At 49.0% G+C, this 21,915-nt stretch overlaps 1 protein-coding gene across 13 annotated transcripts in view; it reads left to right on the top strand.

Annotated features, from left to right (window-relative positions):
- EIF4G3 (eukaryotic translation initiation factor 4 gamma 3) overlaps positions 1-21,915 on the top strand; it is a 147,957-nt gene that overhangs the window by 53,677 nt on the left and 72,365 nt on the right. For 6 of the 13 annotated variants that reach the window (XM_071449270.1, XM_071449264.1, XM_071449265.1 and 3 more), the window contains 2 exons: positions 14,829-14,924; positions 20,143-20,175. In XM_071449270.1, the coding sequence (XP_071305371.1) occupies positions 14,829-14,924; positions 20,143-20,175 (129 nt within the window). Of the gene's footprint in view, positions 1-14,828; positions 14,925-16,301; positions 16,320-20,142; positions 20,176-21,915 lie in introns of those variants that run through there. The other 7 variants (XM_071449272.1, XM_071449271.1, XM_071449267.1 and 4 more) reach the window with 2 other exon arrangements.

Raw genomic sequence — 21,915 nt, 5'->3', positions numbered from 1 at the left:
ATGTATTGTACTTGAATATCTGTACTTGAATATCTGTATAGGGGCTTTGCCCCGGAGGTCCCGGTTGTCCTTGATGGGCTGCAGCTGCCATGTCCTTAATTGGGCTGCAGCTGTGACCAATGAAGAGAACTGGGATAAAAGGGGGTGGGATAGCCAGTCAGGGAGAGCCTTGGAGGAGCTCTGAACTGAGAGAGAACAAGATGCAGAAAAAGGAGGCTGTGCTGTGAAGATCTGCAGCCATAAGAACACACCAAGGAGGTATGGACTTTAGAAATCTGATAACAACAGTATGGGACTCCAGAAATAGAACAACACCAGAGCAGGTCACTGGAAGTTTGTGTGTGATGAGATGACAGCATTGTGCTGAGTGGTCTGAAAGGGAGAGTTAAGAACCAGGGATCTTAACCTGAGAAGTCAGGTACAAGTGAATGTTGTAGCTTTGTTTGGTCTCCTTTAGCTTTATCTAAACAGACAGAAACAGCTGGGGCTGTGGTGCTCTGGTTGTGTGGCCCTTTCTCTTCCTCCTCCACCATTTCCAGCTGAGGTAGCCACAACAGGAGCAGGGCTCCCTGCTCCACCTCCTCTGAGGTTTTCCCAAGGGACACCTCCAGCACTTTGCTGCCCTTCAGGATTAGTTTGTGAGCACAGTGAGGAGGCCTTGGCAGCCACGTGCAGCAGTCCCACACCCCCATCTTTGCAGCAACAGGCAGCATCTCTGCTTCCCAAATTCCAGGGCCTTGAAGTCATAGTGCTGAGCTCTGGCACAGGGGAGTGTGCAGCACATGCTGCTGCAGTGATGTTATGGCCAGATGTGGCCCCAAGCACATAAAATTTCATATTCCTGTTGGGTTTTGCGTGTTTTTCCCTCATTCTGACAGGAAGAGGAGGGGCACGGCCCCTCTGCCTCTGCTCCTGGCTTGAGGCTGCAGAAGGGGCTGGGTTGACACAATTCCTTTTCTCAGTGTGGGGAGGAAAGCAGAAACCATTGGGAAAGGAGCAGAGCAGCTCCTCCTTGGATGTGGCTCCCAGAGCAGGTTATGCAGAGCTCAGGTAGGGCCTGGATTGACAGTCAGGCACCATCCCATGATGGATGGAGAATCCAGAGCAGGCTGAGAGCATTCCCAGAGCCCCTAACAGAGAGCAGCTGAAAGGCTGTGAATCTGCCTCATTGCAGTGCCTGACCCTGATGGATGGGATAATGGCAAAGCAGAGCACTGCCAGGGCAGCTGGGCTGGGAGCAGCAGGAAGGAGCGTCCCTCTGTCCAAGGAGTGAACAGAGGAGGAGAGGGCTCCTCCAGAGGCAGTGTGCAGAGCTTAGGGCACCAGGAGGAGGCAGTTTCATCCCCCTATGACCTGGGGGTGTTTTGGAGGATCCCAAGGAACAAGTGCAGTAGGGTTCTGGCATGTGAGGGTGAATGGTTTGGAGAAGACTCTTGGCTTTCTCTGCCTCAGCTTTAGAACTGCAGGCTCCAGTGGGATGCTGAGGGATTCTCTTAGTCCAGGCCCTCAGTTTGGAAGCATCAAGTGACCACACTTGGAACAAATTGCCAGGAATTTCCTCTCTAGGCAGGGATAGCTTCAGCTCTCATTAAGAACACGCTGTGCACTGAGCAGATTGGTGCTGCCTGCCCACGGCTGCCTCCTGGGATGGGCTGGAATGCTGGAGCTCCAGGGAGCAGAGGATCCCACAGCACTGATGGGGACATTCCTCTGCAGCTGCTGTAGTTGTGACCATCCCTCACCTGCTCCTGAGAAGGTTGAGATACACCCAAGTGAACAGAAGAGCAGGAGGGCTGAATTCTCTGGATCTCGGTGCACGGAGACCTTGACTTTTAGGTGGCTGATTTAAATCCAGAACAGATTGTACCAGCTGAAACTTGTTACCATCTGGTTCTGTGCCTGAAGTGAAGAGAGTTTTGTGGTCTCATTCTGCTCCTCAAAAATGTCACCATCGTTGAATTAGTGTTTGTAATAGCAGGGAGACATTCCTTAGTACCTTCAGGTCTGGGAATGTGTGCCAGGAAGCAAGTCTGCCTGCCATCTGTGGCATGTTTATTAGGCAATCCCCAAGCCCCTCTTTTATGATCTTGGATCCTTTCTACAGGAGCTGGAATAATCCTGTTAGAACCATGATGTGTATTCACTGCTTCCATCTTCTGCAGCCCCATTTGAGATGCTTTTAATTAAGGAATGTTTATTAAGGGATTGTAACAGAAGGAGGGATGTAATTTAATTGTAACCTCACCCATTGGTACCCTGGGGTCAGTCAGGTGCCCTGGGATGTGGGGATTGTCACTCCTTGTTCTCTTTCTGTGTTGGAGGCAGCTGCCCTGGGGTCAGTCAGGTGCCCTGGGATGTGGGGATTGTCACTCCTTGTTCTCTTTCTGTGTTGGAGGCAGCTGCCTTTGGAGTCTGGTTGCTACACATTGAACTCAATGAGAGGACCCCAGGGAAGGGCTGGAGCTGTGTCAGGCTGGATGGAGATCAGGAAAGGCTCTTCCCCAGAGGGTGCTGGGCACTGCCCAGGCTCCCCAGGGAATGCTCCCAGCCCTGGGGCTGCCAGAGCTCCAGAGGGTTTGGACAGGCTGGGATTGTTGGGGTGTCTGTGCAGGGCCAGGGCTTGGATTTGATCCCTGTGGGTCCCTTCCAGATCCATGATTCCTCATTATTTAGATCCACATGTGCTTTGCTAGAAGGAAATAATCAGCATAAAACCAGATAATGAACTTCCTGTGCCCCTGGGGCACAAGGGGCTCCCAGTTTTATTGGCTCATTCAGATAAACTCCCTGTCCATCACTTTCTGTGTTCAGGAGCATCACTGTGGATCCCTTGATCCGAGTTGATCTCTAAGCTTTGCAGGGAGCTCTTCCCCCAGAGAACTTCCCTGTGTAGGAACCTCCTTGTTCTGTGTAAGGAGCTGTTATCACCAATTCCCTGCTGGTTAAACCCACCCAGAATCCCAGAACTCTTACGGTTGTCAGTCAGGGAGTTTATTTGTGATGTAGACACAGATTGAAAGGTTAAACTCTCCTTGTATAAATGAAGAAGTTGGTGCTGGACCAGCTGAGGGAAAATGTTGCCTGTTTGTGCTGCTCCTCCAAGCAGCAGATTCGTTTCTTGGGTCTGAGGTCCATTCCAGATAATGAGAATAAGGCAAATTTAAACAACTCAACTCCTGACAGTGTGAACAGTAAACCTACCTAAATAACCAGATTAATATTTAGTAATGGGTTTTTTTCTGACTAGTCAGAAAAAAATTTTTATTCTCCCTTCTTTCCTTGTGCTTCCTTCTGTACATCCGGGTCAGGCTTCATCCCAGCACATTTCCAATGCATTTTGCAAATTCCAGGCTTGCAGAATTATATGACTGCAGGTGGAGATTTGAAACTGTGAGTTATTTAATAGCTGATAAATCCAGGAGTGTAATCTTCTTTTGGCCTTTGTGTTCAAGACCTGCTGGAAGTGCAGCTGAACCCTCTGGTTTGTAATAGGATTAGGAGGTTTTTGATTGGCTTAATAATGCTGGGAATATTTCCTCTGAGAATGTATTTCATTATTTTTGGTTCATTACTGTGCTTTTTAACTCATTAAGTCTGGGCAAGTCTGGCTGGAAACATCAAACATGTCTTGTGTCTCAGTGCCTTTGGTCTTCAGGGGGCTTTTGTATGGGGATGCTGGGCTTCATGGGTGTCTTCTAATTTGGGCAGCATCTGGGGGTAAGAGCTGCAGGAAGGGAGAGTTGGAAGGCATAATGTAGTTTCAAATGCAGATTAACACTGTTTATTTTAATTATTTAACCTTGGAAGCAGTTGGCTTTCATAAGGTGCAACATAGGAGGGATGTATGAATTAGTTTTAGTATTTGTGCACTCAAGAAGGACAGAAAGAGCCTTTTTTTCTAGGAAGGAAAGGAAGAGCCATCACAATTTTATCTTGTACATGTGCAAAGAAAAGATTACAGCACAAATACTGACTCTAGTTGGGACCTTATTGTGAATCTTCCATATCTTCTGGGTGATTTCTCATGGGCAGCTCCTCACAGCACTGACTCCTCCTTCTTCTTTACAGCACAGCCAACAAACTCCAACTCTCCTCACCACCAGCCAATCCACTCTTTTGTAGCACTTGTCTCCTTCTCGGACACAGCTGTGCTGTATTAAGGGCAGGGCTGTTCCTGATCTTTAGTGTTAGTACAGCTGCAACTCCTCAGGTGTGAGACCCCTTCTGCACTATTCCCTTGCATTCTATCCCTCCACACTAGGCCTGGCTTTAGACCCACCCCTCATCTGCCTCATAGAATCCTGTTACAGAATCCCAGGATGGTTTGAGTTGGGAAGGATTTGAATCTCATCCAGTGCCGCCCCTGCCATGGCAGGGACACCTTCCCCTATCCCAGGCTGCTCCAAGCCCTGTCCAGCCTGGCCTTGGGCACTGCAGGGGATCCAGGGGCAGCCCCAGCTGCTCTGGGCACCTGTGCCAGGGCCTGCCCACCCTGCCAGGGAAGGATTCCATTCCACCACCCCATCCATCCCTTCCTCTGGCAGTGGGAGCCTTCTCCTTGTCCTGGCACTGTGAGGAATTCCTGCTCTCAGAGGTGTTTAATCCCTCTCCAGGCACTCTGGTTTGCCCAGTGGGGAGGGAAATGTTTTCCTGCTGCTGTTTGAGCTTTTCCTCTCTGGAGCAGCCGTGCCCTGGCTCTGAGTGTGCCTGGCCCTTCCACCCTGGCCAGGCAGGGCCTTTGGAAGGGAGAGCTCTCTGTGGGTGTCTTGGCCCCACGGCCCATCCTGGCTGCTGCTGCTGCTGAGCGGAAGCGCCTTTGTTTGGCCTGTCAGATTATTGGGAATCAAAAGCACTTCTAAACTTGCCAGCAACTTGGTTTGGGGTGGAATAAAGCAGCATTTCTAATAGAAAATTGAACTTCTCTGTAGCTGTTTCAAAGTTCTCCAGATCCCTCTCTTCAGGACTCTTCCCCATGTATTTTCTGTTCTCACAGTCACGTGCCCTGGGCTTTATTTTGGTGCTTTTCAGACTTAGCCACTTGTTGAGCCACATTTTTATTCATAATATAAGAAGACAAAACAATATGAGGCAATTTGCCATTTTCTTGCATTTAATAACTTCAATTCTGGAATTCCTTCTGTAACAGTACCTTCTGTTCCATGCAATTTAATGGATGTTTTCTTGCATGCTCCAGAAAATACAGAGTTTTTAAACAAACACCATGTGTTCAGTGAAGCACCAGAGTCAGCACAAAAGTCAGGGCTTTACACAGCCTGTGTTTTGTGAGCATAGAGGGTATAAAATATCCCTGCAGTCAGAGAAACCAGGGAGATGCAGCCCTGTAGTCCACTGTTAGCTGTGGTGTCAGACTGGGAAACAGAGGAATAACCTCTGGAGCCATTGAACCTGCAGCAGGGAGGCCACATTCCAGAGGTGAGGCTTTGAATCCATAAACAGCCTGGTTCTCCTGCCAGCTGAACCCTCCTTGTGCTGCTTTCCATTGAACCAACAGAGGTGTTGGAGCCCTAATTCCACTCTCTGCAGCCTGGAAGGGCTGTGCCCGTGTTCCCCACAGATCCCTCCTTATGGTGCCATTGGAAAGCCAGGATTTATTAACTTGTTTTAACTTGGTGCAAATTCAGACACTTTATATGGAGTTATAGTGGAATTGAGCAAAACTTTGATATTTTATCTGATTGCTGCCCTCCCAGAGCTGAAGGTTGGGAGACCTGGGATCACCAGGTGCAGGGGCCTGCTCTGAGCTGGATCAGCTGGAGAGAGAACTCTGGGCACCTCCCCTTGGGCTCTGAGTGTCTCCAAGGGTGGCAGCATCCTCTGAGATATCAGAGAACACATTTTTGGGGCTTCTTGTTGGCTTTGGGAAGAAAATAGGAGGAAAGCTGCAAAGCTGCTGATGTGGAATAGGCTCTTGGCTGCTTGGGGTTGTGTTCCTGGGAACAAGTGTTGTCCTCCAAGTCTGTTTTGTTAAAATGGGAGGCAGTTTTATAGAACAGGCACTCTGTGAGCTCAAGGGGGTTTCTGCAGACAGTCCCAGCTCTGCTTGCAGCAATGGGGATGCTGGGACTTCTGCCCTCAGCACACACATACACTCCCTATTTTTGAGTGCCTTTATTACAGAAAATGCCAATTTACTTAATTTCCATAATGGTCATTAGCAGATCACCCCAGGCTGTGAGCCAGGTGCTGCAGCCAGGGCAGAGCCTGGCAGTTCAGCCTCAGGGAGGAGCCACATGAAGCCATGGCAGAGTTTCCAGATGTTCTGGAATGTTTTGCTGTGACATTATCCATGGCCTCACACTTTCAGTAGCAGCAGACTCCATGCTGATGGATTTAAAAATGGCTTTGGGAGGGAGCAGCCACCAGCAGGACCCCTGTGCACCCCCATGGCTCACAATCACTGCTTTGGACTTACACTGCAGGTTCCTGTGCTGTGGCTGGAGGTCAGTGTGGGCTGGAGCAGTGCCTGGGAAGGGGAGGAGGATTCTGTCCTCCCTCAGGCTGGGGGTTCTGTTTGTCCTTGCACTGCTGAGGGACACAAACAGCCAGTGGAGCTGAGGAGAAAATCACTGAAACCCAGAATGGTTTGGGCTGGAGGGACCTTAAAGGGACCTTAAAGCTCATCCAGTCCCACACCTCCCACTGTCCCAGGCTACTCCAACCCCAGTGTCCAGCCTGGCCTTGGGCACCTCCAGGGATCCAGGGGCAGCCCCAGCTGCTCTGGGCACCTGTGCCAGGGCCTGCCCACTCTCACAGGGAACAATTCCTAATTCCCAATATCCCATCCAGCCCTGCCCTCTGGCAGTGGGAGCCATTCCCTGTGTCCTGTCCCTCCTTCCCTTGTCCCCAGTCCCTCTCCAGCTCTCCCGGAGCCCCTTTAGGCCCTGGCAGGGGCTCTGAGGTGTCCATGGAGCCTTCTCAAGGTGCACACTGCCAGCTCTCCCAGCCTGGCTCCAGAGCAGAGGGGCTCCAGCCCTGGGGTGGCTCCTCAGGACTCATTCCAACAGGTCAGGAATGTGCATTTTGTGTCTCTGTGGTCCCTGGCACAGAGTCCTTGTCCAGGGCACAGCAGACTGTGTTCCTTCACCATCTTGCCTTGGAGACAATCTCATTACCCACATTGAGTAGGAAAAGTGCCTGTAGCTCTGTGGGTGTTACCTGGGGCTCAGTTTCCCTGTGCCTTCCTCCTTTGCCTACTCAGATGTGTGGGGTGAAAAGATGTAAAGCCATAAAAAAGATTGTTACAAATTTGGCTGTGCAGGTAATGACCCAGGTGATGGATCCTGAGACAAACTCCTGCAGAGGAAAAAGGGGACAGAGAGGACTAATTCCTCCTGGCTCAGGATATTTTTATCCTTTTAAAGGCTGAGCTTAATCACAGAATCCCAGACTGGGTTTGTCTGGGAGGGACCTTAAAGCTCATCTTGTTCCACCCCCTGCCAGGGGCATGGACACCTTCCACTAAAATGTTCATGTTTACCAACAAGGGGAATTCCCTCAAGGCTGGGCTTATGGAAAAAGAGGGACTAAACCAGTGGACTTGTCAGGAGAAGGGCAGTGAGGGTGCCAGCTACTTCTTCTCTGCATTTTCTACTTGTCTGCAATTTGTTCAAGTCCTAAAATCAGGCAAAACACCTGATCTGAGTCCTTTTGAGGAAATAGCTTTAGAAAAAGCCTACATATTTAAATAAACTCACTGAACAGTCACAGTTCCTGTTTATTATGTGCCTCCACCCAAATCCAAAGCTCAAAACCCCCCAGTAAATCCAGTGTGCAGGGATTTGGACCAAGTCCCACCCTGGTGCCATCCCAGCCCCTCCATCAGGAGCAGTGTTTGCACTGAATTGTGTTCATTCTGGTCTTTATGTGGAGCTCTTCATCTGCACAGTTTGTTTGGTGTCAGAGAAGAGTTCTAGTCCTTTTGTCAGTGATTTTAATGGGGCTTTGAATATTCCAGCTCTTATATACCAATAGATGCAGGAAAAGCAGCGTTTCTCAGGGGCTGCTGCACCCTGCAGGGGAGCAGCCCTGGCTTAGAGAGGCAGCAGAGTAGAACTGCTGCATATTTTTGTTTTGCAGCATTGCCCTGGTGAGGATGAGCTGATTTCAGTAATTCTGGATAATTTGCAAATGAGCTGCTTAAAAAATGTGGCATCCCTGGTGTGATGGGTACCTAAAACTGCATATTTGAACACATGGCTGTGAGTGGGGACTTGTGTTCAAGCAGAGGCATCTGAGAGTGTGTGTGATGATCATTGAAATATCATTGTAATAATGAAAGGGAAACTGGGAGCATTTAGAGGGAATTGTCCTTGTTTAGTGGTTTAATCATTTGTTGTGCTATTTTTAAAGCTGGAATAGTTCACAGGAATAGTGGCAGAATATGCTTTATGCATTATTTGAAGGGATGCTGTAGAAAAAAGGCTGAAATGAATAAATTTAATAACTCAGGTTTCTCCACCATCATCTGTAATATTTGCAGATGAGCTGCATCTGTTTGTTACAGATACTCTTTTTCCTGCCAGCAGCTTCCAAGCCTGTTCTGCTGAGTGCAGAGCACACCAGGGAGGAAAAAAAGTGAGGTTATGTGGTTGCCAAGATAATGGTGACAGTCAGGTGTGTGCAGGAGTGAGCAGTGCCCTGTTTGTGGCCAGATGCTGGAAGTACCTGAGATCCTGGCATCTCCAGAGCTCGGTGGCATAGCTACAGAGTGGTTTATTTTGTCCCTAAATACTGATTTTAGGTCAAAAGCTGCTCTGTCTTGTGCTCAGTGATCTCTGCTGCAGCCCCTGGGAGCGTGGCAAGGGGGACAGGGAGGGCAGGAGCTTCCCTGGCTGCTGCTGGAGTTCCCAAGGCAGCCCCTGGGTGGGAGAGGAGCCTCCTGTCATTGGCCAGTGTCTGTGGGAGGAGGAGATTTGGGCTCTGCTGGGATGCTCTGGCTGGGGCTGTTCTCTCTGCCATCACTAACACAGCTTTTCACATCAGATCCAAAGTGAGATCTCCCTGGAACCTTCAGTCTTCAGATGTTCTGTGCATTTTGGCAGGAAGGGGAGCAGCTGCCTGTGGGGAGGCCAGGAAAGCCCCTTCCCCTGGCACTGAGTTTGTGCTGATGCACCTTGCTCAGAACCAGGGCATGAAGAAACCAAAGCTTGGGGGAAATCAAGGTGCTGGGTGTGAGTGAGGAGGGGCAGCCTGAGGAGCTGCTGTTGCAGCCTGCACTGCCTGCAGGGAGTTCATTAGGGAGAAATGAAGAGCCAGGGTTTAAATTATAATCCTCTTACTTTCCCAGAGCTGAATGCCCAGAGATTTCCCTCGTTGGAGGGTTGCAGTTGTTTGGGTTGCAGTGATTGAGTTGTCACAGTGATTGGATTTGGGGCTGTGGGAGGGCAGAGCCAGCCCAGCTCCATAAAGAAATGATGATTCACAATTAAAAGCCACATCCTTGCTGTCACCAGCAGTCCACACTTTGACTGAAGTGAGGTTTCTGCTGCTGTGGGGGATTTCTTCACCTGTGTCTGAGGCCAAATTCCTGCTGTCCAGGCCAGTGACCCAGGGGAAAACTCTGCAAAAGCAGCCTCAAAGGCTGGGGCATCAACACAGCCGCTCTGCTTGCTCCCTTTCTGGTTTTCCTCAACGAAAATTGTTCAGCAGCTGGAAGGAAAACCAAGTCTGGTTGTTAAAAAAGGGGATTGAGAGGTTTGGGACTGGGGGATTGAGAGGTTTGGGACTGGGGGATTGAGAGGTTTGGGACTGGGGGATTGACTGGGGATTGAGAGGTTTGGGACTGGGGAATTTGGAGGTTTGGGACTGGGGATTTTGAGAGGTTTGGGACTGGGGATTGAGAGGTTTGGGACTGGGGGATTGACTGGGGGATTTGGAGGTTTGGGACTGGGGGATTTGGAGGTTTGGGACTGGGGATTGAGAGGTTTCCTCCCTGCCAAGGTCACGGCGCTGGCAGGGCCGCGCAGCTCCTGAGTCACGGTCATGTGCTGGAGCTGCGGGTCCAGTTCTCCTCCTCGTGTGTAAGTTCAGTAAATTTAGACCCAGCAGCCTTCCCTGAGCCGGGAGGATTCGGGAATCTGCCACAGGGATTAACCCCTTCCCAGCCAAGCCAGTCACAGAGCTCAGCAAGTGACACTTTTCTGCCTGGGGCTGGAAGGGTTTTGTTCCCAAAAGATTTTTCCAGAGGCAGAGCTGGGTGACTCAGCTCTTTTGAGCCTGATGTGTGTACTTTGCCTGTTTATTCCCAGGACAGGCAGTCCCAAGGGAGTCATGTTACACTGCAGGCTCAGTGTTTATTAACCAGCTCGGGCCTGAGCTAAGAATAACTTTTTTCAGTTGTTTTGTTGATAGTGATTATTTTTCCTTGCTTAGCACAGGCAGCAGCTTGAGGTGGAAAGAGTCCAGAGAAAGGATTTTCCCAGCAAGTTGTGGGAATACATAAACACTCAGCTATTATCACCTTCCTCCCCTGAACAGCCCCAGCTGAAACATAAAATCAGGAAGGTGAGAGCTTTAAGGGAAGCAAATTGCTCAGTCTTGAAGTGGAGCAGCTCAGCAGCGCTCTGTCCTCTCCCAGCAGTTATTGGAACTTCAGGGATTCAATCCAGCCTTCAGATGCTTCAGAACCAACATTTGTCTGCAGAGCAATCCTTGCTTCCCTGCCTTCCCTTCTGTGGGGGTTTATTTAGGGGATTTTTGGAGCATTTCCTCGCTGATCTCTTCATTCCCTCAGTCCAGCCCCGGTGCACGGAGCCCTGTGTGGCTGCACGTGACCACATCACTTTCTGTACCCATTTAGCTGCTTGGCACAGAAAAAAGTCCTTTGGCAGATGAATAGATGCAATGCTTTAATCAGCTGATGTGTATGAAAAGCAGCAGAGTGCTGTGATTTATTCTGTTGGATCTTTGATAGTTTATTTAGGCTCCCACAGCCCATGTGAAGTTAATACCTGCAGAAATTTATAAACCACTTTTCCCTCCCTTTTCTTCCCCTTGTTATGGTTTTAACACAAATATCAGTTAAGGCAACATCCCTCTGGGTGGAAACATGTGGAGCAGAGGCATTTGTCTTGTGTAATAGTTGTAAAACATATTTATTTAGCTGATGTTTGTGGTCTTCAGTGGGATTTGTGTTGCACTTGTTCCTCACTTGTGGGGGTCATCTGTCCAAAGCTGCCTTGGTTGATGACACCTTCATGGCAAAAACCCTGCTCTGGCCTCTGGTTAAGCCTTTGTATGTTTTCTTTGTTTATACCTTCATGCTGTGCTCGTTCTGGTAGGGTTTAAATGCTAAAGTGAGTTTAACCCTGGATTGTGTCACAGTGTCAGAAGTGATGTGTCACCAGTGAAATGCCTTTGGCACTGTGTTTCCAAACACCTCTTTTAAAGTTTTGCTGCTAAAACTCAGAGGATTTTTAGGCTTAGTGACAGCTGTGCTCCTTTTCTCTCACATTTCCTTTGGCTTGGGTGATTAAAAGAAGATGGGGGCTGTTTTGGAGGTGGGTACAGACTTTGGGGCAGAATCAGATGACTGACTCACCTTTGGGAGTCATAGCAGAGCTCTGCTCTGTCACAGGCAGTTTAAGCCTGAAGAAAATGTTTTCATGAGCCTAAAGATGGGGAAGAATAGTAGTTATTTGCTTCTCTTGGTGCTGAGGTGCTGTGGGAGCAGCACTTTGAAATGAGGTCTCATCTCCTGTGGAGCTGGAGGCACAAGGAGCCAGTGATCAACTGGTGCATTTATTGCTATCATTTATTTATAATATTTCCCAGCACAGTCACCTGTAGTAAAACTGAGCAACCCCTGTGGCAGGGAGAAATGACACATCTGACTCCATTGATATCAGATATCAGAAGGCTAATTAATTACTTTATTATACTATATTACACTACATTTGAACTGAACTTGTTCAAGCATTTAATTTAACTTAACTGTACAGAATTTCCTGACTGTTAGCTGATAGTTCTGACACATACATGGATTTAATTGGTTAATGAATTAAAACACACGAGAATCTAATTAAATTCTTTTAGGTAAATAATTTTCTTCAATGTATTTTATTTGTTTAAAACACAGGGGCAGTAAATGAGATAAGAATTGGGGTTTTTTTCTCTGAGGTTGAGAAAATCTTTGGGAAGTTGTGCCTTGCTTTTCCCTGTGAAGAGAAATGCAGCTACAGTCCCCTGCCGGTGTGCTCACTGCTGGCTGCTGGGAGAGATACCAGGGAGAATGGCTTTAAACTAAAAGAGAGTAGGTCTAGGTTGGATATTAGGAGGAAATCCTTCCCTGTGAGGGGATGAGGCCCTGGCACAGGTGCCCAGAGCAGCTGGGGCTGCCCCTGGATCCCTGGCAGTGCCCAAGGCCAGGCTGGACAGGGCTGGGAGCAGCTGGGACAGTGGGAGGTGTCCCTGCCATGGCAGGGGTGGCACTGGATGAGGATGATTAAAATCCCTCCAACCCAAACTCTTCCATGGAACCATTCCATGATAGGAACAGCAGCATCTGGACCTGTGGAAAAAGCTTTAATCTCACCTTGGGCAGAGATGCCAGGTGCAGAAAGTCAGCAGCAAAATGCTACAAAGGGAGGAGAACTTCTCCAGGTTGTGGGTGAAGAGTTTCCCCACTTCTCCTTAGCCTTGGGTTATTCATTCTGGAATGACACTGACACCACCAGCTCCAGCAGAATCACTCATCAAGTAAAAGGGGAAAAGAGTTGATGCTATCTGACATCTCAAAAAAAAAATGAAATAGAAGGCTTCTTTCCATGTAGTTGTTTACATTAATTAGGTTTTGTAATGGTGAAAAGGGAGGGAAGGGCTGGCTGGAGTGGGTTGGATCAGGGAGCTCCTGGAGAGGAGGGACAGGACAAAGCATTTGAGAGGAGGGAGCTGAACAAAGCATTCCATTGCTCTGAACCAGAGGCTGTGCTGCTGCATTGTATAAACTCCTCCAGAACAACACTGTCCAGCTAAATACCCTGCCCAGTGTGTTTGGTGTCCTGGATCACAGGAAAGGCCTGGTGCTGTACTTGGAGACTCACATTTATCATCATTGTGACCCAAGAAGCTGTGAAAATGAGGCAGAAGCTACCAGAAGGTCCTGCCTAGTTAAGTTGTGTGGTAGGAGCAGTGTCCTCACGTGTCTGTGGAGTCGTGTCTGAGTTTTGCTTTTTAAAAAGCAGATCCACTGTGGTCCCAGAGTAGGAATAGGTGTTGCAGCAGTTGGGTTTTGGGATGGGGCTATTTTTGGGCTGTGCTTGTTCCCCTCATCCCCTCTACCATGTTTTTGGAAGGGATGTTGGTTGTATTTGTTGTATTTTTCCTTTTTTTATTTTTCTCCTCGAGACCAGGGAATCCCTGGTTGGATTGTTCCTGAACTATATTTTCATTTACCTTGTGTTGCACTTGAATCAGCAAGTGATTAGTCCAGGGATGGAAAAGCAGAAAAAAAGAGACAATGCAAACTGTGCCCCTGTGCTGGCACTTCTGGGGCATCTCCACTCCTGGGGCAGCTCTGGGACCTCAGTTCAGGAAGGACCTGGAGGGGCTGGAGCGTGTCCAGGGATGGGAGCAGAGCTGGGAAGGAGCCCCAGGAGAGGCTGAGGGAGCTGGGGGGGCTCAGCCTGGAGCAAAGGAGGCTCAGGGGGCCCTTGTGGCTCTGCACAGCTCCTGACAGGAGGGGACAGCCAGGGGGATCAGGCTGTGCTCCAGGGATCAGGGACAGGAGCAGAGGGAACAGCTCAAAGTTACATTATTGGGATATTGGGAAAATTCCTGCATGGAAAGGGCTGTCCAGCCCTGGCACAGGGCAGTGGTGGAGTCCCCATCCCTGGGGGATTTAAAAGATGTGTGGCCCTTGGGGACATGGTTTAGTGGTGGCCTTGCCAGTGCTGGGGAACAGTTGGACTTGAAGATCTCAGAGACTTTTTCCAACATTACCAATTCCACCATCCTGTGGTTCTTCAGAGCAAAGGCTGTTGCAGGCTGGTGGCTGGTTTTTGTGCCATTACAATAATAAATGATTTTTTAAAATTATAATGTAAATTATACTGGTTTTGTTCAAAAAGAATAAGGAAAAAGGCACTCTGAAAAGTTATTTCTAAATGTCTCATTAAAATGCGTCATCAGCAGAGCTCCAGAGCTCCAGTTTATTGTTACTTTGGGCAAATAACACTTGGGGTGAGCATCTGCTGGGATAAATGTTACAGCCCATGGAAATGGGTGCAAGTAGGAAAAATGTGCAGAGCCTGTAGCCATGGCCTGCCTTCCATCTGGGATGATTTTGGGCTGTTCCATTATTGCATTGGAAATGCATTAATGCAGCAGCAGCTTCTGTTCAACACACTCAAGGTTGTTTCTTGCTGTTTGCCTGATTTTGGAGGATTTATTGGCATTGTCTACAGGTCTGGCTGTCCTTGGAAGCTGGTTCAGGGGAGGCTTTTGGAGACAGGTGGCCAGGCCTTTGGACACACAGGGTTTTGGTGACACTGTCATGTGTCTCCTGGGTTGTTTCCCACTTCAGCACTTGGGAAGCTCAGGTGATGAATAGTAGCAAACTCTGACTTATAAAATTGTAGTAAATTCTAACTAATAATTACTAATGGAGCTGTTACTTACCAGTGGAGCTACTAGTGGATCTACAAGCTGCTCCCAGGAGAGGCAGTGTTGATGAATTGCTCCTCAACAGGGATGGTTTCTCTCTTGCAATCTTTTCATCTTAATCTCAATGTCAGTCCTTCCAGTTCTTTTCCTGCTTTTTGGGATGAATCATTGGATCCACTCACTTGGCTTTTCTTGTTCCCTGGCAGGCTCCTTATCCCTCAGGACAGAATGCAGCTCCCACCACGCTGGTGTACCCTCAAGCCCCTCAAACAATGAACACTCAGCCTCAGACCCGCTCGCCGGTAAGGAGCCCCCGCTGCCTCCTCCTGCTCTCTCCTCCTTGCTCGTGTGTTTCTCTGTCTGTGTGTGTCTGGAGCACGGGGCTGGTTCTCTGCAAAGCCCATTTTACTGACCTGGAAGCACATCCTGAATGGCAAACCTTGGTTGAGTTTTTCAGACACTGTCCTGGTAGGATAATTTTCCTTCTGAAGTTCCTAAAGAAGCGATGGAGGGATTCTCATCTACCTTTAAATAATACCATTTATTTTTAGCCTAGTTGCTTTCAGGTTCACTTCATTATAGAGTTCAGGTTCATTGCCAGAATCTTTCTCTTTTCTTCTTTCTTTTTTTCCTTTTTATTTTTTCTTTAAGGATGTGTTTTGTGCAGGGATAGACCAAGATCAAACACAAGCAGTTCTCTGCAGCAGCACTCGTTCTCCAGTGGCCTCTGGGCTTTGCTCCCAAATCAGTGCCACCAATCAGTTCTAACCCTGGAGGTGCTCACATGTAACCTAGAGCTTCTGTGTACTCAGATCTTTTTGTGCTGAGCCCCTTTTTCATCCAGCTTTAGGTTTGATCATCCTTCACAGTCTGGTTTTTGGGGGTGGGTGTTTATTGTGATACTGCTCTGCTGTTGTAGGACTTCAGTTCCCCACACCAGGCACTTTCTGGGGATTCTCTGCTTGTAGCACAGCTCCACATGATGTTAGAAGACCCTCCTAGGGCATCAGAGGCTTTGCCCAGCTTCTGGAGGCATGGTGGCTTCCCATCAGCACATCCCAGGGCTCTGTCAGCTGAGGAGCAGCAATCCTGCACCTCCTGCCCCTCTGTGTCAGGATGCCCATAACCCCCTGGTGCCTTCCCTGCACTCTTCTCTCTTTAGAGTAAGGCAAACGCTCCTGGAGCAAACTGAGGCCTCTGAGACAGAGGATTTTGTCCACAGAACAGTTATAAATACAGATAAACCCAGGGCAAGGATCCCCAAACCTGCAACATCACTGGGCACTTGCCCAGCTCTGGAGGTTTCCCCTCCAGGACAGGCCAGGGTTTGTTCTGAGGCCCCTCAACCTCTGCTGATGAAGGAGCCAGGTAATGCTGACTTTGAAGTTCTTTGATGTGCACAGCTGGGAGTTTGTCCTCAGTGCCCCATTCTGATCAGTAATGCAGGACACTGCTGCTAAAATTCTTTCCTCAGTAAGTATAATCATCTTTAATTGTTGCAAAGCACAACTAAGCTGGTATGGTTAGAACTGGAGCAAAAACTTGACTGAAGAGCTGCATCTCTAAACCAGTTTTTTTGACAGCCCAGCAGAACAGTGCCAATACATTGCACAGAAAACTGGAAGAGGAGGAAGGTTTTGGAACAGAGTCCGGTTTACAGGTCCCTGGCTGGAAGAGGCTGGATAAAATACTGCATTGTAAGCAATATAACAAACTGTACTCCTTCTTGCAGGCAATTGTGCCCACGGCCCTGTTTTGATTTCTTCTTCCTTTCTTTATTATATATATATTTTTACCACATCCTTTTTTGTTGGCTACAGAAATGCACTGGGTTTGCTTCTTTGCTGAAAGCACGAGCTGCCGTGGCAGCCTCTGCCAGGTGAGGTGGTGCCACAAGGGACCAAAGCTGAATTACAGAGGGGTCTGACCTGGGGTAGGACAGAGACCAGGCCCCCCTGGGCTTTGTCACTCAGCAGAGAGAGAATCTGCAGGAAATTTGGCCAGTAAATGTTAAATTTTTAGTGTTTTGGCCCCGTAACTGAGGAGGTCCAGGGAAGAATTTATCTGCACCTTGTTTGTATTGTTCTGAGCTCTCCTGTGTGCAGGTTTTGCCATGTGCTCTGCTAGTGCCCATCTCACCCCATGACTAAAAGCTGCTCCCACCCATCACATCTCATTCCACCTCCCACCCCAAAGCAAATGCAAGACCAGCCCAGGCCTGAGCTACTCCTGCATTTGGTTCTTCGCTTGATTTATTTCTTTGTAATTTAATTATTATTTTTTTCAGTTTATTTTTTAACCCATTTGGTGGTGAGGGGAGGGTGAGGAGGGGATGAGGAGGGTGGCAGGGTGGCTGTGCCATCCCTGGGTTCCTGTTGTGCCCTGGCACAGCTGAGTGGGCAGGCAGGGTTGATCCAGCCCCTCCCTCGAGCCAGAGCTTCCTCCATCCTGCTCTGCATCCAGGAGCCCTTGGGGGTGCAGAGCTCAGGCCCTTGGGGGTGCAGAGCTCAGGCCCTTGGGGGTGCAGAGCTCAGGCCCTTGGGGGTGCAGAGCTCAGGCCTTTGGGGGTGCAGAGCTCAGGTTTTTCTGTTCCCCCCAGCACAGCTGCCTTTGCAATCCGTGTTTGCTCCCACGGCTGGAATTGCAAAGCTTCAGCTGGGCAAGGAAAACAAAATCCGGGTCCTTCAGCACTGCTGAAAATTCCCCAGGAGCTCTTGGCCATGCCAGCCCCCATCTTAACACAAACTGTCCCGTTTTAAGACTTTTCCAGAAAAAGAGAGGGTGCTGGAGCACTCCAGGAGGGGTGAGGTGTGCCAGCCCAACATCTGCAGGGAGAGAACTTTGCTGTGTCCATGGAGCAGTGGGCAGCACTGTAGGGAGGGGGCCATGGGGCAGGGAGGTTGGACCCAGGATTTATAAGGTTTTCCTATCTACTGTCTTCATCAAACAGAGAAAAAACAACCCAAAGTGTCTCTTTTAAGCCAGCAGTGACTACTACAGTTTGTTCTGTTGCTTACAGCTATTAACAGGAATAATTCCTATCAAACAGAATTATTAAAAAAAAATTTAAAATCAAGAGCCAGTGGTGACCAGTGCAAAATAGATGAGGGCATTTTTCACTAACTTGGAGCTTTTATTTTATTTCTTGTAACACACATTACTTTCCACCATGGAATAAACTTTGGCTTCTTCAGATATAAACTTCCAGCTCTTGTTTTAGGTGCAGTGAGAACAAATCTTTTCTGTGCAACAGGGATGAGAGAGGTGCCTTGGCCCTGAAGTGAAGCAGTACAAGGTTTCTGCATCCCAACATTCTCTTTTTGGCTGTTTTCTTTCATTGGTGTCTAACACAGAATGTGCAGCCCTATGGAAAGGCTCAGCCCTTCCAGGGTACCTTTAGTCCCTTTTTCCAAACACAAGATACTTGAGCTGGTTTAGGGGAAATTCTTTGGGGAAATAAGGACTTGAAGTGCTTTAATCTCTGGAGACTCATCCAGGTACCTGTTTCTCCTCATCCACAGAGCCACTGGGAGAATGCCAAGAGGCTCTGAGTCCTCCTGTTTCATTAAAATAGAAATTACAGCTTTGTAGTTCCACAAGGTGACCATGCTTTGCTTTTTTATCCTTCATTGTAAGGCTTAGGGAGAATTTTCCAGGGTGAGAAAACTATTTGGTGAACCAGTGCAGGTCATTCTTAATAAACTCTTGTCCCAGGATCAGTCTGTGTGTCCATATTTACTCATTTCTGAAGGGTTTTATGACTTTCATCCAAGTGTCACCAAGTGCCACCATGATGTGAAGGTAGAAGGAATATATAAACACCAGGATTAGCAGAGTACTTCTTGGAAATCTTTAAATCTAGGCAATTTAAGTGTTTATAAGGAAAAGATCAAATGGACCAGTCAGTATTTATGCTTTGCTTCATGTTGGTGTTAGAGGAGCTGTAAGGGCTGCAAGTGAACCCAGGCCCACTTTTCCATATAGAAAATAAACTTATTAAGAAAGTCACTAATTACCCAGTTTTGATCCACTGTTGTGAGGCAGAGAGTGAACCACAATGAGCCCCTGAGTGAGCAGAGGTGGCTGTGCTGAGCCATCACAGCAGGGGCACGTGGTGGCTAAAATCCACTGTGGCTGTAGCTGTGGTCACTGCAGTTCATCATTGGAGCTCTTCTCAGTAGAATTCCCTGCTCTCATGGTGGAGCTCTGCTCTAACACTGACAATTATGGGTTTCAACACCTAACTCAGCTCTGGAAGTGGGTACCTTGTCATCTTTATTTATATTTTCCATTTCTTGCATTCATTTTTATTTCTATTTTAACAATCAGTTCCTTCTTGGGAAATGCTTTTAATGTCAGCTGAGCATGTTAAATTGGGGTTCTTTTCCTCTGCTTGTGGCCCAAGTGAGTGGGAGATGATTCACTGGCCTGAGCTCAGGGCTGGGACCCAGAACCTCCTGTTCTCCAGCCAGGCTGCACTGCCTGGGCTGGGCCTTGGCTCTCAGAGAGGTGACACATGCCAGTCCTTACAGGGGCTTTGCTGTGACCCCAGTGGAGGAGTTAGCTGGAAATGCAGTGGCAGGGGTGGACATGCCAGGAGTGGCTGCTCTTTGCCTCTCAGGGATGTCCCCGTGCAGGGATGTCCCTGTGTAGAAATGTCCCCGTGCAGGAATGTCCCTTTACAGAGGTGTCCCTGTTTGGGATGTCCCCGTGCAGAAATGTCCCTTTACAGGGATGTCCCTGTGCAGGATATCCCTGTCTGGGATGTCCCTGTGCAGAAATGTCCCTGTGCAGAAATGTCCCTGTGCAGAAATGTCCCCGTGCAGGGATGTCCCTTTACAGAGGTGTCCCTGTCTGGGATGTCCCCATGCAGAAATGTCCCTTGGCAGGGACATCCCTGTGCAGGATTCCCCGTGCTGGGATGTCCATGTGCTGGGATGTCCCTGTGCAGGGGTGTCCCCTACAGGGATGTCCCTGTGTAGAAATGTCCCTGTGCAGGGGTGTCCCCATGCAGAAGTGTCCCTTTACAGAGGTGTCCCTGTGCTGGGATGTCCCCATGCTGGGATGTCCCTGTCTGTGATGTCCCTGTTCCTCCCTGGCTCTTCCCAGCCATGGGGCTCCATCCTCTGCTCCCCCAAAGCCCCGGAGCAGCTCCAGCCCAGCTGCTCTGACCATTGACTCCAGTTCCAACAGTTCAGAATCTCCACTGCTGCTCGTTTGCAGTTGGTTTTTGGTTTGATGTGTTCCTCCCAGGCAGGATAAGGGTTGCCTGCATCCCTGAGTGCCTTTAGGGGCAGCTCTGGCCGTTTGTCCAGCTCCCAGCACAGTGCCCACAGCAATGTCCATCGTGACACCTCAGCCCCTGTGTGTCGCTGTCCTGCAGCAAAGCTTTCGACCGTGTCGTTGTTATTTTATTTTCTGTGGGTTTATTTTGCATAGAGTGTGACATTTTGGTTCGTTGTGGTGTTTCTGACTCTTTGTGCCTTTCCTTTTGTGTTTGTTTCTCCCGCCTTTCCTCAGTTTGCAGCGGGGCCTCGACCTGCCCATCACCAGGTACAGTACCTGCCCCTTCGTTATCACCCTGCACTAATTGCCTGGGGGGGGGGGTGGAGGTGACTCACCCACTAACTCAGTGCAGGAAGCAGCCCTGCAGTAGCTCCTGGCACGTGCATAACCCTGCTAACAGCCACCTGCACCCTGAGTGACACTGACCTCCCCCGGGTCACCGCTGCCATTAACCACCCACACCCCAGGGCAGGAGAACCTCTGGGAATCATTGCCAGGGATGTGTGGCCTTCCCTTGCCTTCTCACATCACTAAAAACGTGTTCTGAGTATTCCCCAAACGAGTCAGTGGTTTCAGTTTCCTGAAGATGTCACCTTGGAGCAAACCAAACAACTTCCCTGCCTTTGTTGTGTGATACACCTGGTTATCTGTCACCATTGCATTGCTTGGTGTCCTTCTCACTTAGCCCACAAAAGCCAGACCTGTAGGAAGCTTTGAGTGTTCCTGTTGCACCACTTGGACTTTGTGAGGAACCACCTCATTATTTAGAAGGAGGTCTAGGAATAGCTGTGGCTTGTGGAACTCAGGGGTGGCAGAGCTGGGACTTCTCCAGTGCCAGGACAGATGCACAGGCCTGTCTGTCCTAGTCAGGGTGTCTGGAATTGTCTTTTCTTCAGCTCCTACACTCCTCTTTCCCAAAACACTTGTCCTTGGGAACTGATTTTGATGCTTCTTGTAGGTTTTGAGGGAGCAGAGGTGGCATTGCTGGTGGGAAAGAGGAGGAGAGGCAGGACAAGGCAGGGAAGCTCTCCCAGAGCTCTTTTGGCTTGCAAGAGGCAGGTTGTTTCCACAAGATAATAGAAAAAAAATCCCAATAATCCTGTGGTGTCAGGACAGGGGCTTGAGGCATGGAAGGTTTGTTGCAGGGAATTATTTTGTTCTCACTTCAGTCATTTCCTGAGCAGTTGAACACTGGGATGAGCAGTGGGGGGAGAGCAGGTAAGTGTTAGGTGGGCACAGCCCCCAAATCCCCATGATCCTTGTTCCTTCCAGCTCAGGGGGCAGCAGGGGAGCTGGAGCCTTGCAGAGCAGGGCAGGAAAAGGAGTGTAAGGAATGGAATGGGCCAGGTGCAGCTGTTGGCTCATGGGCAGAGGTGGCACGGGACCTTTGGGACAGTGATTTCTGAGTGTGGCTGGACAGGCAGGGACAGAGGAATGTCTGCAGGGGCAGCCTGGGCAGTGATGGGGGCATCAGGGTCTTGTTCAGATGCTTTTGCTGTTGACCTTAACTTCAGGTCAGTGTTTGCACTGCCCAATGCAGAGAGTGCATTCCTGCTCTGCAGCTCCTTAGTCCCTTCATTCCTAAGGATGTATTCACTGGGAGCCATTTCATGTTCTCCTAAAATTTACTGAGCTTTCTTTAAGAAGGTTTTGGCCCATGAGTCTTGAGGCAGCTCAGCTTTGGAGGAAATACTCCCACAACTGGAGCTTTACTGGTGGGACTTGGCCACCACTCTGTCAGAATGGGATCCAAAACTTTCCTTTGGACCCAGTTATGGCCCTGCCCTTACTGTGCTTGTAAATTCTGAGTGTTTTCCTGATTTTATCACAGTTAGATTTTTGTCTCTGTTACATTTGAATCTGCTTATAATGATCTGTGAGAAGCTGTCACCATTAGGAAAACATTCCAGGATTTATTCCAGTTACATCTGTCACGTGCTGCAGCAGGACAGGCACAGAGACACCTGGGCTGTGGATGAGCTCTTTGTTTCCTTTAACCCAAAACAC

The sequence above is a fragment of the Agelaius tricolor genome, unplaced genomic scaffold (assembly GCF_023055355.1).
Source record: "Agelaius tricolor isolate 1412-34295 unplaced genomic scaffold, bAgeTri1.0.p SCAF_28, whole genome shotgun sequence".
NCBI lineage: Eukaryota > Metazoa > Chordata > Aves > Passeriformes > Icteridae > Agelaius > Agelaius tricolor.
This window is presented reverse-complemented; position numbering and strand designations above follow the sequence as displayed.